General features: G+C 36.1%; 1 protein-coding gene across 1 annotated transcript in view; it reads left to right on the top strand.

Moving 5' to 3' along the window:
• The first annotated feature begins 18,650 nt into the window (after positions 1 to 18,650).
• The window catches only part of LOC115302205 (atherin-like), a 1,028-nt gene continuing 853 nt past the window's right edge, over positions 18,651 to 18,825 (top strand). Inside the window, exon 1 of the mRNA XM_029952188.1 lies at positions 18,651 to 18,816. Within this exon, the coding sequence (XP_029808048.1) occupies positions 18,651 to 18,816 (166 nt within the window). The remainder of the gene's footprint in view (positions 18,817 to 18,825) is intronic.

Genomic DNA, 18,825 nt, shown 5'->3' with positions numbered 1-18,825 from the left:
ATCTATAAAAGTGCAAGATATGCAATACCCTGTAGTCAATAATACTGTAAAAACTTTGTATATTAACAGATGGTAACTAGACTTATTGTAGTGATCATTCATAAAGTATATATACCTGAAACTAATACAATACTGTATGTCAATTATACTTCAATTTAAAAAATAAAAAATTAGGGACACCTGGCTGCCTCATTCAGTAGAGCACATGACTCTTGATCTTGGGGTCATGAGTTTGAGTCCCACGTTTGGTGTAGAGATTACTTAAAAATAAAATCTTATATATATTAATAAATAAAATGTTTAAAAGAATATGCATACCCTGTGACCCAGCAATATATACACACATATATGTTTAAAGCTATTAAGTGCAACACAACAGACACTAGCCACCTGTGGCTATGTAGCACCTAAAATGTAGCTCCAATAAATTGAAATGGCCTTTAAGTATAAAATATATGTCAGATATCAAAGATATAGTATTTAAAAAAGTCAAATACCTCAATGTTTTTATTGATCATATGCTAAAATGATTAGATTTATTGGGTTAAATAAAATATATTATTAAAATCAATTTCACTGTTTCTTACTTTTTTAATATGGCTATGAGAAAACTTAAAATGACATGCTGCTTACATTCTATTTCTGTTGGACAGCACTGTTCTAGAAAAATAAGCACATAGGTTGACTAGAAGACATGTACTAGAAGGCTCATAAGTAGCATTAGTAGTGATACCACCAAACTAGAAACTCAAATATCTATTTAAAGTGAAATAAATTGTAGCATATTCACACAATTGAATATAGGAGGAAAAATGAGGAACTACAGCTATACAAATATGTATATATCTTCAAAATGATGTTGGCAGAAAGAAGCCAGATAAGGAGAATACATACAATGGAATTCTACTTCAAGGTCAGATAAAATTAAACTATAATGTTTTAGGGACACATGTTTAAAAGGTAAAACTATAAAAGAAAAAGCAAGGCAGTGATTACCATAAAAGTGGTTACCCTTTTGGAAAGTTCTATTGAGAAAAGTGCTAAATAAGTATTCCTTAAATTATTTATGTTTTATACATTGTTTATTGCTTTACCACTTCACCATAAATAAGGTTTTAAAATGCTGGAAAATCATCTAGCAAACACAAAATCAAGTGGTGAAATTACAAAAAAAAAAAAAAGTCAAAAGGACCCCCCTAGTCCCCAGCTGATAAATGAAATTAAAATATCAGGGGTGCATGGATGGCTCAGTCAGTTGAATGTCTGACTTCGGCTCAGGTCATTATCTCACAGTTTGTGAGTTAGAGCCTCACCTCAGGCTCTGTGCTGACAGCTCAGAGCCTAGAGCCTGCTTCTGTGTCTCCCCCACTCTCTGCCCCTCCCCTGCTCATGCTTGCTCGCGCGCTCTCTCTCTCTCTCTCTCTCTCAAAAATAAATAAACATTAAAAAAAATCAAAACCCTGGAGACAAAGAATATCCTATAGGCTGAAGGTGAAAGAACGAAGCAGGTCTTACACAAAGTAGGTATTAGACTAGTTCTAAACTTCTAACTGTAACCCTAGAAGGTAATGATTTTCATCCTAGAATAAGATCCTAAAAAACTATCAATCAAATGTCATGGTAAAATGAAGACATGCTTAAAGGTTAAAAATCTTATCTCCCATGCACACTTTCTCACTAAGCTTTTATAGTTTGTAAAACAGTAAAACAAGAGTATAAAACAAGGAAGAGAAAAAATGGGCATATAGGAAATGAAGGAACTAATACAGAAAAAAGGCCAAAGGAGTAACCAGGATAAAGTGAAGGAAAATTATGAGAACTGTACAACAGGCATAATAAGGTCACCAGTCCAGATTGCAGACAAGAATACTCTGGGAGAAACTATCTCAAGGTGAAATCAAAGGGCACCTGGCCGACTCAGTCGGAAAAACATGTGGCTCTTGATCTCAGGGTCATGAGTTCGAATCCCATATTCAGTGTAGAGATTACTAAAATAAATAAACACTTAAAAAAAAGATGAAATTGGTATCTGATGGGTCTAAAAATCTTAAGAGATTATTTAGACAACTGGTAGAGACTCTAAACTTGAATTAGTAAGTACATAGACAACTATACAAATAAGAAAACATGACAATTATTAACTCCAGTAAAAGGTTAGGTAGGAAAGGAAAAGCTGTTCAACTATAAACAACATTTACAGTCATAATAATGTAAACTGTGAATACTGATCCAAACAAAACTAAGATATAACCATGGTGTGGGGGGTAAAGCAGGAAATATGTATGATAAGATAGATGTGTATGGGGGGAGAAGGGAATGTCTATGTGTATTTAAGAATATTAAATCTTTACCTTCCATTGTAGAAAGTTAACAGATAATGGCCAAAACAGAAAAATCAAGAAATAGTCATTTTTTCCCCTTAGAGATACAGAATACTGAAACAAATCACTTTGAAAAGTTAAAAGTGACTGTTTCTGGAAAGCTGAAAATGTTGTGAAGGGATATGGGGAAGAGATACTGCTATTTTTCTTACAAGCCTATAAAGTTGGTTATCTTTTTATTTGCAGGAATAATTTTGATAAAATATAAACTAACTTACAAAGTCATATAATCTGAACTGGGAAAGTAAGAAAAAAGAAAGATACATAAAACTAGAAATGATAAATACTACTTTTTCAAGAACTTTGGATAAGAAGAGTTTAAAGTAAGGCAATTAGATATTTATATAGGACAAACATCCAAAATGCCAGGGTTTATAATATTTATTTTATAAATTCAAAATAGATTTTGTGGAAATATTTTCTCTTACATCCTGTACTTCTTTAACATAAAGAGGAAACTGAATTACATCTTACCATATATTTCTATTAGATCAATAGAATTAAAACTTTCCTTTTTTAATAAAAAATAAGGATTAAGGCATCTGGGTGGCTCAGTTGGTTAAGCGTCTGACTCGTGACTTTGGGTCAGGTCATGATCTCATGGTTCATGAGTTCTAGCCATGGGTCGGGCTTTGAGCTGACAGGGCCTGTTTGGCATTCTCTCACCCTTTGTCTCTGCCCCTCCCCCATGCCCATTCTCATTCTCTCTCTCTCTGCCTCTCTTTCAAAATAAATACATACATATTAAAAAAAAATAAAGATTAAAAAAAAAGGATTTACACTGGAAGTTTAGAAATGGCATTCAGAAGACTGTTTCTTATAACATCCTTCCATAAAAGGCAAGTACCCTCCTTAGTGAAAGTGACTGAGAATTAAAATAATGTCTAACTATGATGGATTTTTTTAATGTTTATTTATTATTGAGACAGAGAGAAACAGAGCACTAGTAGGGGAGGGACAGAGAGAGAGAGGGAGACACAGAATCCAAAGCAGGCTCCAGGCTCTGAGCTGTCAGCACAGAACCCGACGCAGGGCTCAAACCCACCAACCATGAGATCATGACCTGAGCCGAAGTGGGACACTTAACTGACTAAGCCACCCAGGCACCTCAAACTGGGATGGATATTTTTCTGTGATTATGATTTTGGTAAATAACCTGCAAAGCAACTTTGACACTTAGCATCAAAACTTCTTAGGCCAAACTTCTTAAAGCAATTGAAAATATGAAAAGTCATAAAAATATGTTAAAATCCCACATATAAATACTAATAGAATATCAAGATGACAATAAAAGATAACCCTACTTTGTACTTCCACAGTGTTTACTATCTCAGCACTGTAAGAGAGTAAACATAAAATTACCACATCAGAACAAACTCACCTATCATATTTTTCTGAAATACTCAGAAAAAGAGCAATTAAAATAATTTTCAGTCGTTAACAGTAGATCAACAAGTCAGACCTGTATTTTAGTTACACCATATTTTCAAATTGTCAGAAAGTATTTCCTTTTACATACACTATAAAAAGAACAGTCATGATTCCATATATAGACTCATGCAGAAAAACATTAAACTTTAAATTATTTTCTACCAAGATAAACACTATATTTTATAAGTTTCAGAAATGACACTTCCTAATTTATCTTTCAGTTCTGCATATTCACAATCAAATAAAAAGATCTTGCTAGTGCATTTGTTTAATAAGTTAACATTTGAGTTTTTGCTACAATGTAGAAATAAATCCCTTTGGCTACAGGGTATGACAATTATTTATACCAAATTCTTCACTCCATTGCCAAGGTTTTTTAAGGATGCAAATATCTCAAACATCAATTAAGAATACTGGAAATTTTTGTTGTTGTTATAAAATTCAATTTAGGGGCACCTGGGTGGCTCAGTTGGTTAAGTATCTGACTTCAGCTCAGGCAGTGCATGGGGTCAAGCCCCACGCCGGGCTCTTTGCTTACAGCTCAGAGCCTGGAGCCTGCTTCGGATTCTGTGTCTCCTTCTCTCTCTGCCCCTCCCCTGCTCACATTCTGTCTGTCTGTCTCACTCTTAAAAATAAACATTAAAAAAATTTTAATTTAAAAAGGAAAAGAAAATTCCATTCTAAAAAGATGAACAAAAAGTATAAAATATTGCTGACAGAAATTTTAAAAGACCTATGTAAATGAAAAGATAAACTTTATGAGCTGGAAGACCCAATAATATCATTAAGATGTCAGTTTGTCTCAAATGATCTATAGATTCAACACAATCCCAATAAAAACTCCAGGTTTAAAAAAAATTTTTTTTAATGTTTATTTATTTTTGATGGACAGGACACAAGAGAGCGAGGTGCGGAAAGAGAGAGAGACACAGACTCTGAAGACAGGCTCCAAGCTCTGAGCTGTCAGCACAGAGCCTGATGTGGGGCTTGAACCTACAGACCATGATGAGATCATGACTTGAGCTGAAGTCAGTCACCCAACCGACCGAGCCACCCAGGTGCTCCCCAGGTTTTTGTATAGTAATTGATACCCTGATTTTAAAATTCTTCTACAACTATAAAGGTCCAAGAATTACCAAAACAACTCTGAAAAAGATCAAAGTTGGAAGGCTAAAATTACCTGGTTTCAAGAATTTTTAGTTACAATAATCAAAACAATGTGGTATTGTCATAAAGACAGGCAAAAAGATTAACGGAACAGAATAAAGAATCAGAAAGAAAGCCATACATATACAAATGAATAATATTTTAAAAAGATCTTATTTTTAAGTAATCTCTATACCCAATATGAGACTCAAACTCACAATCCTGAGATCAAGAGTCACAGATTCTACTCACCTACCCAGTTAGGTGCTGAGTGATGAGTGATTTTTAATACAGGCATAAAGGAAAGGGCAAAACTTATCAAACTGTACATTTTAAATATTTAATTTCACTAGATGGTGGTGGAACAGATATCCATATGGAAAAAAAACAAATTATCTCATATGTAAAAATTAACTCAAATAGTTTATAGATCTAAATAGAACACTTAGAAATATAAAATTTCTAGGAGAAAAAGAAAAGTTTTATAACTCCCAGTTAACCAAAGTTTTCCTAAATATGACACCAAAGGCATCATCTCTAAAAAAGCAAATGGGTAAACTGGACTTCATAATAATTTAAAACTTTTACTCTTCAAAAGATAATATTAAGAAAATGAAAAGACAAGCTACAGACTGGAAGAAAATCTCTGTAGAGCATATATCTAATAAAGGATTTGTATCAGACATATATAGAACTTTCAAAACACAACAATAAAAAGCAAACAAATGGGCAAAAGATTTGATCAAACACTTCACCAAAGAAAACAATGCATGGCAAATAACACTTAAGATGCTCAACATCATTAATCACTATGGAAATACAAATAAAAACCACAAAAAGATACCAGGACACACCTATTACAATGAATCCTCAAATTCAAAGGGCTCACTGAAGGCCAAGAAGGATAAATTTTTAAGAAACTTATACATCAACATATGAAGTAAAATGCCAGAAAACTTGTGGATTAAGAGAAAACCTCTGACACTCGAGGAACAAAAGACCGGGTTTAGAAAAGCCAGAAATCCACAGCAACACTGGGTCAAAGACAGCAAGGAAGAGGCAGGACTTAAAACCTAAATTAAATACCAAATGTTGGAAGGAGAAATTGGAACTCTCATACTTTGCTGGTGGGAATGTAAAACTGTATAACACTTTGAATAGAAAAGTTTGATAGTTACTTAAAAAGTTAAACATATACCTACTACTTGATCCAGCCACTCTTTGGTAATTACTCAAGAAAAAAAGGAAATATATGTCCATATAAAGATTTGCACACAAATATTCATAGCAGTTTTATTTCTAAAACCAAGATTGGAAATCCAAATGTACATATATGGGTAAAGAGATAAACAGTGGTATACCCACACAATGGAATGCCACTGAGCAATAAAAAGAGGTGAACTATTAATATACAAAACAAAATGGATGAATTTCAAGAAAATTGTGCTGAGTAAAAGCCAGACAAAAAGAGCATATACTGTATGATTCCATTACTAGAAAATTCTAGAAACTGCAATCTATAGTGATGGAAAGCAGAACAATAATTACCTGAGTACAAGAAATGGGGAGGGTTGGGAGGAGAACTAATGAGAGAGTCAAGAAGAAATTATGGGGATGAGGATATATTCAATATTTTTTTGGATGGCTTCACTGATATAAACATACACAAACACTTATCAAACTATACACTTTAAATATATGCAGTTTATTATATGTCAATTATACTCCCAATAAAGTTTTAAAAAATAAAAATATAAAGGGGTGCCTGGGTGGCTCAGTCAGTTGAACACCCAACTTCAGCTCAGGTCATGATCTCACAGTTCCTGAGTTTGAGCCCCACATCGGGCTCTATGCTGACAGCTAGGAGCCTGGAGTCTGCTTCGGATTCTGTGTCTCCCTCTCTCTCTACCCCTTCCCCACTCACGCTCAGTCTCTCAAAAATAAATAAACATTTAAAAAATTAGATATATATATATATATATATATATATATACATATAAAATATTTAAGGTAGCATTTTTTTGACTAGAGTATGTAATGAAGAATTGAAACCAGAGCTGTACACTAACAACTCTTTAAGGCCAGAACCATTTCTTATGTTTTTTATTTCCTCTTATTTCCCCACCCTTTTATTTCTAATATACAGGTAATCTAGTGCCATGCTTTGCATAAGGAAAGCACTCAGTAAATACGTGTTAAATAAATTCACTGTAGCAAACAGATTTCTCAGCCTCGCTGAAATCTGGGCACTGTGGAAAATTGAGAACTCCATAAAATTAGTTTTTATTTCACTGGATATGTACCAGGGACTCAGTTATCCCATATAACATTACAAATGAGGCGATATCCAGTCCATATCCCTCTTTCTATTAATATTCACTTCTCAGATTCAGTGTTTTTAGGTGCTTTCTTGAGGTGTTTTCTCTTCTCTTCTTTTTTCTTTTGGAGAGATAGAGACCAAGCGAGTGAGTGTACCCATGAGCAGGGGACAGGGAGAGAGGGAGGGAGAGGGAGAGAGAGGGAGAGAGAGGGAGAGAGAGAGAGGGAGAGAGAGAGAGAGAGAGAGAGAGAGAGAGAGAGAGAGAATATGAATCTCAGGCAGGCTCCATACTTAGCACAAAGCCTGACACGAGGCTTGATCCCATGACCCTGTTTCATGACTTGAGCTGAAATCTTGAGGGTTTTCAATGTAATTTATTTAAAATGGAGATAAGTACAGGACAAGAATCTTACTCTATTTAGCTTAATATCATGTGAGGGCTTACCGTAAAATAATCACAACATGTAGAGAAAACTATTAGTGGAAGTTAACATTTTTGTCATTAAAATTTTCCTTAAATGGGATGCAACGGCATATGATCTATCATGTGAATAAAAAGTACATTCCCATACAGGCAGGCCATTAGCCTGTAAATCCAAGAAAATGCAAGCTAGATCAATGGTTCCCAACTGTTTCAGGGGCAAAGCATTTGGAAGTTACACTGCTCTTAGCAGAATATGAAATAATAAGTCACTTATATTTCATCACAGAGAGTAGGAGTAGTATTAGCAAAAATGACTACAAACTGAAAACTATAGGCACATGTTTATAAGAAAAAACAAAAAGGGTCAAACTTTTTCCTGTGAAACCTCTATCTCTTGTTCATTTGTGTTACTATCTCCCACTACTCACCAGAAAGTAAACTGTAGCAGACACCACACTATAGAAAAACTTATGAGAGAAAAATAAAATTGAAAAAAATTAATATTGGCTTTTTTTCCCATCAACTAGGAAAAGATCACTATTCTAAATGTGCTTTTATTCAAAGGATATTTACTCCTAGTGCCAAATATCCACTTCCTTCAGCATACTTCCAAAACTACTATATGTATTCTTTCTTCAAATCTGTCTGACAAGGTACCTGCTGCCCTCAGGAGTAAACAGGCTCTCCTTTCCCACCTCTTCTCAGCTGCCCTCCCACTTTATTAAAGAGAGTCAGCTCTCTTACTTACTCTGAATCTCACTATGTGTTCAGCCTGGGGTGCAATAAAAAATAATAAATAAATTCTAGGACACTAAACAAAGAGACCATTACAAATATTTTTCACTTAAGTACCTTGCTTCTTCCATCCCCTAACCTACTATCAAAAAACACAGTCTTACTAAGGAGAAAAACTCATGAAAACAAAGAAAAGAAAGCTTCTTTAAGAAATATTAAAAGGCAATATTACCTTATCTCTTTCAGGAGAAAAAAAGTCAAAGCAAGTTTTCACGCCTTATCTACTTTTCTATCTTAAAATTAGAATTCAGAAGTGAGATGGCTGGCATGTAACATGTATTAACACATTCATTTGAACTGAAAAATTAAATCAGACTTTGTCTCAAATAAGATAAATATGATGAGGCTGGTTGGCTTGACAATTAAAACCAACTTTAGCAATTTGGTTATGAGGTGGATATTTTGCATTAAATGAATGAGTGTGATATGCAGAACTCTAAGGTGGCCTCTAGGATTTCCACCCCGGCTATACATACTCTTGAGTGTGGGCAGGACCTGTGTGTGATGCGGATATCACTCCTAAGACCAAGTTACCATATAAGGCAAAAGTGACTAAGATCCCTAATCTGTTGACTTTGAGTTAATCAAAAGATTATCACTAAATCAGGTGAGTCCTTTAAAAGAAGGTCTAGTGTACGAGATAAGAGGCAGCACCACATACATTCCTGTTGGCCTTGAAGAAGCAAACTGATATGTTATAGGGAGGGTCATGTGGCAAGGAATGGCAGCAGCCTCCAGGAGCTGAGGGCCTCAGACATTCAACTATAAGGAAATGAATTCTTGCCAATAATTACATGAGCTTGGAAGAGGATTCCCAAACTTCATTGTGCCACAGAGCCACCTGGCGGGCAAGACTCCCAAGCTTCAGATGAGACCATAGCACCAACCAAAAGCTTGATTGCAACCCTAAGCAGAAAACCCAGGTAACAGCTGTGCCTAGACACTTGACCTACAGAAACTGTGAGACAATAAATTTGTGTTGTATGAAGCCACTAAGCTTGTAATAATTTGTTATGCAGCAACAGAATATTAATACAATGAACTAGATATATAATTCCAAGGATTCAATGAGAGTATGTTTAAAGATGGAGCATCTGGGTGGCTCAGTTGTCAGTTAAGCAACTGACTCGTGATTTTGGCTCTGGTTATGATCTCATGGTCATGGGGTTGAGCCTTGTGTTGGGCTCCAGGCTGATAGTTCAGAGCCTGCTCAGGAGTCACTCTCTCCCTCTCTCTCTGCCCCACACCCGCTCATACACTCTCTCTCTTCCAAAAATAAATAAACATAAAAAAAGAAAATACATTTAAAGAATATAACAAGGTAAAATAAATTTTATTAGTAAATATTGTCATAGCTTAAGTGTACTAAATGTAATACTGTTTTCACTTTCCCAATCTTTCTTAAATATACTGGACTAAACAAAGTACTTGTAAGCAAAAACGTGAAACAGTAACAGTTATAATTATTAGTCATTTGACATGTACTAGAAAAAGCTAGAAAATGAAAAAGTGAATATCTCTAAAGACCAGGCAATAAATCTGCAAGTCAGGTGGTTTCCAACTTTTTACTTTAAACAAAAGGACTTTAAAGTAAATGAGTTGCTGGGTGATAGATATATCATTAAGACTCTTTGATAGATCACAATATAATTTTTGGCATATAATTTTGAAAGAAGTTTAAAAATGAGTTGATTGCTTTAAATTCTTCTATTTATGTTTACAAGGGTTCTCAGGGCTTACATCTACAGAAATGGGAAATAGGAATAGAACTGACACTGAACTATGATTCACCCCTGCAAGACCATATTTCGTTCTAGCAATAACAGTCACCCACAAAACATTAACTTAAAAGCAATGCAAACAACTACACAGATGTCACTAAACAATGCATATTCAATAAAGCTTTATAAGTACTAATTTTTTCAAAATCCATGACATATATGTTCTTTTGATCAACTATATCCTACAAGTAATTCACCCTAAAAGAAAGATTTTAACACTTCATGGTCACTGAAGAGTTTTAGAAATTCAATATATAGATATTTTTGTTGTTGAGGAAAGTGTAAATATAAAGAAGAGATCAAAGACTTTTGAAGCATAAAAATAATAGAATATAATTATGTGGAGGAAGTGAAATGAACAGTTCAGAGAAAGTAAGAACAAAATAAAATTTCCAGCTGTTAAAAAAAGCACTTTGTCCCATTTGCAATGGTATGGATAAAGCAAGAAAGTATAATAAATGAAACAAGTCAGGGAAAGACAAATACCATGTGATTTCACTCATATCTGGAATTTAAGAAACAAAACAAATGAGCAAAGGGGGAAAAAAGAGAGAAGGAAAAAAGAGACAGAGAGATCATCAAACAGACTCAACCATAAAGAACAAACTGATGGCTACCAGAGGGGAGGGAAATGGGAGGATGAGTTAAATAGCTGATAGGGATTAAGGAGTGCACTTGTCCTGATGAACACCAGTTATTGTATGGAAATAATGAATCACTATCACTACCTTATATACCTGAAACTAACATAACACTGTATGTTAACTAACTGGGATTAAGATAAAAACATTTTTAAAAAAGCACTTTGTCATGTATATGTTAAAAAGATGAAGGGGCGCCTGGGTGGCTTAGTCGTTCAGTGTCCAGCTGTGGCTCAGGTCATGATCTCACAGTTCCGTGGGTTCAAGCCCTGCGTTGGGCTCTGTGCTGACAGCTAGCTCAGAGCCTGGAGCCTGTCTTCAGATTCTGTGTCTCCCTCTCTCTCTGACCCTCCTCTGCTCACACTGTGCATTAAAAAAATTTTTTAAGTTAAAAAAGAATTTTAAAGATGAATAGTGGATATCAACTTGTTAACAATATATAGATTTCATTCAATATATCTAAAAGACTGATGGAAGTGTTTTATTTTAAAACATAAGTATTGGGGTGCCTATGTGGCTCAATCGGTTAAGTGTCCGACTTCAACTTCTGTTCAGGTCATGATCTCGCAGTTTGTGGGTTCAAGCCCTGCTCTCTGCTGACAGCTCCGAGCCTGGAGCCTGCTTCGGATTCTGTGTCTCACTCTCTCTCTGCCTCTCCCCTGCTCATGCTCTGTCTCTGTGTCTCTCAAAAATAAATAAACATTAAAACAATTTTAAAGAATCAGTATTTAGGGGTGCCTGGGTGGTGCAGTTAGTTGAGTGTCCAATTCTTAACTTCAGCTCAGGTCATGATCTCAGAGTCATGGGACTGAGCTCTGTGTTGGGCTTCGTGCTGAGTGTGGAACCTGTTTATGATTCTCTATCTTTAGCTCTGCCCTTCTCCCCCAAATCATGCTCGCTCGCTCTCTCTCTCTCTCTCTCTCTCTCTAAAACAAAAACATTTTAAAAACCACATCAGTATTTAAAACACATAAAATTATATTTCTGCAACTATTTGAACTTGAAAATTTTTAAATGTCAACATAAAAATGTGCAATTAAAACATTTCTTTTGGGGCAAACCATAAGAGACTCTTAAATAGGGAGAACAAACTAAGGGTTGATAGAGAGAGGGGAGAAGGGAAAATGGGTGATGGACACTGAGGAGGGCACTTGTTGGGATGGGCACTGGGTTTTGTACATCATTGATGAATCACAGGAATCTTCCCCCACAACTAAGAGCACACTGTATACACTGTAAGTTAGCCAAACTGACAATAAATTATATATATAAAAAAATTCTCTAGGGGCTATATAGCAATAAAAGTAAAAAGAAACAAAACAACAACAAAAAACCCACTCTAATTTAGGAGAATCAAGACTCCATGCTGATTAGATTTGAGCCTTGTATAACATGGAAGGGAAGGATGATGACCAGGTTTCTGGCTTGAAAACTGAGTATATCATTTATACTGGAGGTTTTGGAAGATGATAATAAACTTGGATTGGGTTATATTGTGAACATCTACATAGGAATGTCCAGGAAGCAGGGGATGTAGTAGTTTTCAATAGGTTTCAGGAGAAGTCCTCTTCAAGACTATGTTTGACTTAAAGGAGATACGAGGACCAGTCATATTTTTAATCTACAGGAAGGTTGTTCTAGGCAGACAAAAGAGCAAGTACCAAAGTCCAGAGATTAAAATATGTCTACAGATTAGAATGTGTCAATCTGCAGGTACAAGGAAGCCACTGTGGGCAGGAGCAGAGCAAAAAAAAAGACAGGAGTAAATGAAGTCAGAGATGTAAAGGTAAAGAACAGTTCAGAGTGTAGAAACCTATTGAGAGGACTTAGACTTTTATTCTGAGAAGCAATGAGAATTTTGAATAAAGGAATGACATGATTTTACTCATCTCTACTGTGGCAAGGGCAGAAGAGAGGAGACCAGTTATAGGGCATTTTAATACTATAGGAGATTGATTATGACTTGGTCTCAGGTGGTAGAAATGGAAGGGTAAGAAATGGTGATTGAATATAGCTAGTTTTCTAAGTACAGCTATGTGGATTTGCTGACGGACTAGAAAACAAGATTCAATAATAACACCAGATTTTCATCTGGAGCAACTAAAAAGATGGGGTAGCCATTTACTGATATAAGAAATACTACAAAAAAGAGCAGATTTTGGAGGGGAAGAGAAGGAGCTCATATTTGTTGAGATGCCTATCAAATATACATGGAAGTATCAAGAAAGAAGTTGGTTCGGCTCAGGAGATGTCTGAGTCAGAAATAAAAATAAGGAAATCCTCAAATACGGATGACATGTGAAGCCATGAGGCTGGATGAGATCTACAAGAAGTGACTGTAAATAGAAACAAAGGTCCCCAAACTAAGCTCTGGGGAGGTCAGGATGAAGTAGCTGGGAAGATGAGGAGGAATCAACAAAGGAAGAAGACCTAGAAGGAACAGCCAGAGGGAGAAAACCTGCAGAGGTTGGTGTCCTGGAAAGGGTTTCAAGAAAGAGAAGTTCAACTGTCAAATGCTGCTAATGGGTTACTTAAGACACAATACAAAGGGCTATGTAAGTAAGAGGTAATGTTTGCGTTTATGAAGGGATTTAATGAAGAAATCAGGGAGACTGAAAACTTTACTTGGAAGAGACTGTACTACTGCTCATATTTAGATCTTGATGTTATTTTCAGTGTATTGATTCATCTCTACACATTAAAATGTGAAGTGTACAACACTTCATACATTTCAAAGGCTTTCTACTATCATATGTTCTTACGTAAAAGAAGAAAAGTTTCAGGTTGTTAATTTTTAACGTGACTACATGAGATAATGCTAAATCCATTAGTTCCATTAAAATTCCTTCCTGATTCAAACATGCAGGCTAACAGAGGATATAATCAACTGTTTCCTTGAAAGAGAGGCCATGGTTAATATAAAAGACATACAGTTGATTTATGTCAAGTGGTAACACAGGTAATGCTTTGGATAGTCAGCATAAAACACTTTAATGGAATATTATTGCTCCAAATATACCATACCAAAATTAAACTGAAAATGGAGGACGACTACTAAATCATGGCTGACAGGGAACTAAATGCAGCAAGTTAAAATGCATTCCTAATGCTCATCCAGTTCTGGCCGAACCCCTTGGGTCAGTTTGGGTCATTATTAGTTTGGAATAATTCCAAATGACTCCCTGGAGTTCTACTTTTATATTCCGTGGCTTTAGGAAATCCAAAACAGGACTGACGTCACAAAAAATCATAGGATATCCTATTTGTTGCAAGCTTTCGGTTGCAAAAAAGCGATTTTGATCAAGTTAATCTACTTATTGTGTTACATAAATAACACTACAGGACTTCATATTCTCAGGTAGAAACGTTAACAAGGTCTTATCAACTAGCTTCTTTTCACTCCATCTTGGTTCTTTAAAAGAAGTCTTGTTTCCTACCTTTCACTCAATCTCAAACTCTTTCTCCACCCCACCCGTACCCCCTTTCTTTGTCAATTCCTATTGATCTTTCAGATAATTGTTTACTTCTTTATTGTTTGTCTTTTTCAGGCCTCTCCCACATACCCATTTAGAAGGGAAGCTTTATGAGAGCAGAGGCCTTACTACAACCTCAGTATCAAGAATAGTGTTGGGAACCTATGAGGCACTCCATAAATATCTGAATATATCTTCCAGAACTCAGCACAAATGTTACTTCGCTAGAAAATCCTTCCTTGACCTTCTTATGTCAGTGACACTAATTTTATTTCCTCAAAGCACCCAACGCTTTTCTTCTGGGCCCCAGAAAGATCCAGAGCAGTCTAAATGGCTTCAAGAGACATTACTACAAAGACTAGATCTTTCAGCGTTCACAGAAGCATTTCTAAACCAAACCCCCCAGCCCTCTTTTTCCTTGCTACAGACTGCTAATTAATTAACTCAGATGTTCTATCATACCTCTTAATATTAGACACATATCTAACAGCAAACTGTAACGTTTGGGGTGGGAGTTCATATTTAACCTGAATTAAGTTAGAGTCAGGAACAAAGTAATCGAACCAATTCTTTCTATGACATTTTTAACTACAGATAGTTAAGACATCAGATATTTTCTTTTCCACAATTAGCGTGATGAAGAACACCTAAAGGAAAAGGCATCTACGAGGGAAACATCAGTGACTAAAAAACCTGATAAAATGATTCTAAGTCATTTTTCCCATACGTAGAATGCTTACACTGATTTTTCTCATCATACAATCAATAGCACATACAGAAAGTACTAAAGGCATTTCCAAGACCCAGGTATACTCCGGTGCTCTTTTTTTCCTCCCAAGTAATATGATAGCTTCAATTTTCTTAGGGAGTAGTGGTGAAGGCATTTATGTTTCTGGCTCTTTTAGGGGAGATACATAATTTAGCAGTAATGTTAACAATCCATGTATCATCCATTAGTAATGTCATTTCCCTCTGCTTTACTCTTTGTAGTTCTTTATGTATTTAAATGCTCTATGTAAAGTTATGTTATAAAAGTTAAAGAACAACAAAAAGTTAAAGAACAAAAACAAAACAAAAAGTTAAAGAACACATTTTTATTTCCAAAATCTATTTTTCAATGTTTGTGTTTCTATGTGGTGAAATACATATTTAATGTTGGTTTAAAAAATCTGGTTTTGGGGTGCCTGGGTGGCTCAGTTGATTGAGCATCCAACTCTTGATTTTGGCTCTGTTCATGATCCCGGGTTGTGAGATCAAGCCCTGATGGGCTCTAAGCGGGATATGGAGCCTGCTTGAGACATTTTCTCTCTCTCCCTCCCTCCCTCCCTCTCTCTCTCCTCCCCCCTTCCTTCCTCCCTCTGCCCTTCTCCCTAGCTCTTTTGCTCTCTCTAAAAAAAAAAAGAAAGAAAAAAGACCCCTGTGTTTTTAGGGCCAACCATGGTGACTTTACTATTTTGATTTTCATAAAAATTAGCCAAAACTTGAAAAGAAGCGAAAGAGATTACTAGGTGTCTTTCAGTAGGATACTGTGCTCAAACCTCTGATTACTCTCTATTTACTGGGTTATTTTACAAATCTGTAAGATTAATATAGAGAAGTTCTGTCTGGTGCAGATACAAAAATTTTCAAATCAACAGAAAGACAATCTACAACTTAGTGTTTATGTTCCTATAAGATATTAACTGATTTTGTATCTTACCCAACAAAATTATCTTAATATTACTATAAATTATCTACAAATATCACTCCTAAAATTTTCATATGAAGAAGCTTTAACACCTTGTGAATTCCCTCATTAAGGAATGCATTAAACTCACTGACACATGTTCATTTATATTTGCATGACAGTTATGATTTTACTTTCCTGAAAATTATACTTTAAGTTTCTGAGATTCCACCAAGACGCCCAAGCAGAATCTGAGAGAGCTAATTCAACTACATTGCTCTTTTCTCTCTCTCTCTTCACACATACATACACATAGATATTCCTTACATAACTTTGAGCTCCTAAATGCTATCTCATTTATATAAACCAAAACCATAAAGTTTAGAATTTTCAGTGTAGATGGTAAACACTTTTAGAGCAGGACCCCTAATTTTATTCATCTGTGTAATTTTAGTTCCAGCTTGGTGTCAAATACCTAAATAGTGTTCAATAAATGTTAGTATCAATTATACTTCAATTTTTAAAAAATGCAGGGATAAAAATAAAGTGCAGTAAAAAAGAAAAGAAAAGAAATGAAGTATACCACATGTTCGATGGAGGAAGAAACTAACTGGAGGAGAAAAATCCTAGTAGTCTAAACTACTGCTACAAGTCATTACTAATCCTGGTAGTCTTTATAGCTGTCTGTCAGCTGGAGGAAGGAAGCCAAGTTCTAGAGGCTTTGAATATAAAGACAGAGCCTCCCAAGAAATGGCAGGATTTCTCATTGTACAGGTATGGGTGGCAGGTACATACCAGAAGGTTAACACATCCTACAAAGAAAGGGTGAACCCTGAGCTCTTTATGAACAATAACTCTTAGCAGGCACTACAAGGCTACATGTTGCAATACCACAAATGCCCAAATGCCACAAAACTGAACATAATTCAAATTACTAACACCAAAAGTTTTTCAAAAATATGAAAAATGTCTTCCTTGGGAATATATCTCAATTCTGTAATAACCGTAAATTAATGAATTAAGTATAAATTGCTTTTTGAAATCAATTCACTTCCTAAGACTACATTTTATTAGATATATTCATTCCCTGAGCAAGGATATACAAGAACTGTGATTGTGGTATAAGACAATACATCTACAAGACACCTGAGCTTCAGGTAAACAAGCCCAGAAAATAGATGCAGAATAACAGTCTCAAAGCAATGGACTAGTAGGCTAGTTCTGGCTTTGTTTCCAGCCTAACCTGAAGAAGAAAATCTGCGTAAGCAGGATTATTAGGGTCAAAGCTACCTATTGAATAAGTTATGCAACATACATTCAAATACTATTTGCTACCAGAAAGTACCTGTAGGTAGATACCTGCATCACGCCGCCAACAATACCTGCCTACCTGATAACTGCACTCACACTCCGGCTGAGTGCAACTGTTCACAGGCAAGTCAATTACCATCTGAGCATATGCCCCTCTACTTTCACCTCAGGCCAGAGTTCATTATCACTACTCAGCACATAGGCATCTCGTTCCCCCTTCTGTAGACTCAGGCTCCCCATGGAAGTAAAGTCAATTTAATACCTCAACACCCAGTATGCCAGTGAAATGAGAACTGTCACTGGTCACCTCCACCAAGTTCTCTAAAACGACATGACTTGGGCGTTTGGCCCAAGGGAGGCAGTATCTCCTTGTAAGAATTAAGAAAACAGCAGAAAAATCTAAAACTGAATGCAGGTGGAAAATGTTTTTACTTTTAAAATACACCTCTTCCTTTCATTTACAGAAATGTATGAAGATTAATTTTCCAAGTGCAGTCTTTTAAGTTAATGTTTATTTTTTTCTTTGTGATCTTGAAATTTATTCTGGGTTATTTTGCACAAAATGCAGATGGGGCTAAATATAAACGAAGGTCAATGAAAGCCCAAGTTTAGCAGGCATGCTGTCTAATTCTGCTTGTCTAAACCTTTGTAAGTCTCTTGTCTTGACTTTACAAAAAGGTTTATTTAAAAAATGACAGTGGGATTACTATCTAAATTCACAAACGAAGACCGACAGTAGGGATGCACTCAGGTGATATACACCCAAACGTGAAAGATCGATTTTTATGAGCTGCACCTTTTTTTTGCCCCCTTAAAATGATTCCAAGTTCTAAATTGAACCCAGTGAAGAAACACCAAATTTTATGCAGGAACTCTCTTGTAAACAGGACACCTTTGGCAGGAAGTGAGAAGGCACTTTAAATTTACCTCAAGAACGGTAAAGGAGTGTTATGGCTCACTGACATTTCACACGTGAAACACATCCATATTACAAAACAGGACTGTCTCGTGAGTGGACACCCCTGACAAGCAAACTGCCTAGGGGAACACCCCCAAAGAACCTGACTAAAAGTAATTACCGGGTCTGGAAATGAACTTTTGTTTTAAAACTATGTAAACACCAGCAAGACTTTCTCCGGCCCCAATCCAGCCTGAGGACAACAAATTGGCCAACGGCGGAAGTTGCCTGACAAAATGACTGCAACATGAAATCCATTTTTATGATCATAACAAAACCTTCCTTCCGGGACCAGGCAAAAACTTGAGAAAACGTCCTTTTGGATGCAACAGCCAATCGTGAGCCCCCCACAGCAAGCCACTGAGCAACAGCTGGGCCCGCGGAACCCGAGCACCGGGAGGATGTGCAGCTCGCCGTTAGAAGCTCGCCGGACCCCCGGGCCGGCACCCCCCGCCCGCCCGCCGCTGCGCTCCGCCGACGCAGCTCGCGGCCGCCCCG

This window comes from Suricata suricatta, chromosome 9 (assembly GCF_006229205.1).
Source record: "Suricata suricatta isolate VVHF042 chromosome 9, meerkat_22Aug2017_6uvM2_HiC, whole genome shotgun sequence".
NCBI lineage: Eukaryota > Metazoa > Chordata > Mammalia > Carnivora > Herpestidae > Suricata > Suricata suricatta.
The sequence above is the reverse complement of the archived record's forward strand: the minus strand, read 5'-3'. Positions and strand labels throughout refer to the sequence as shown.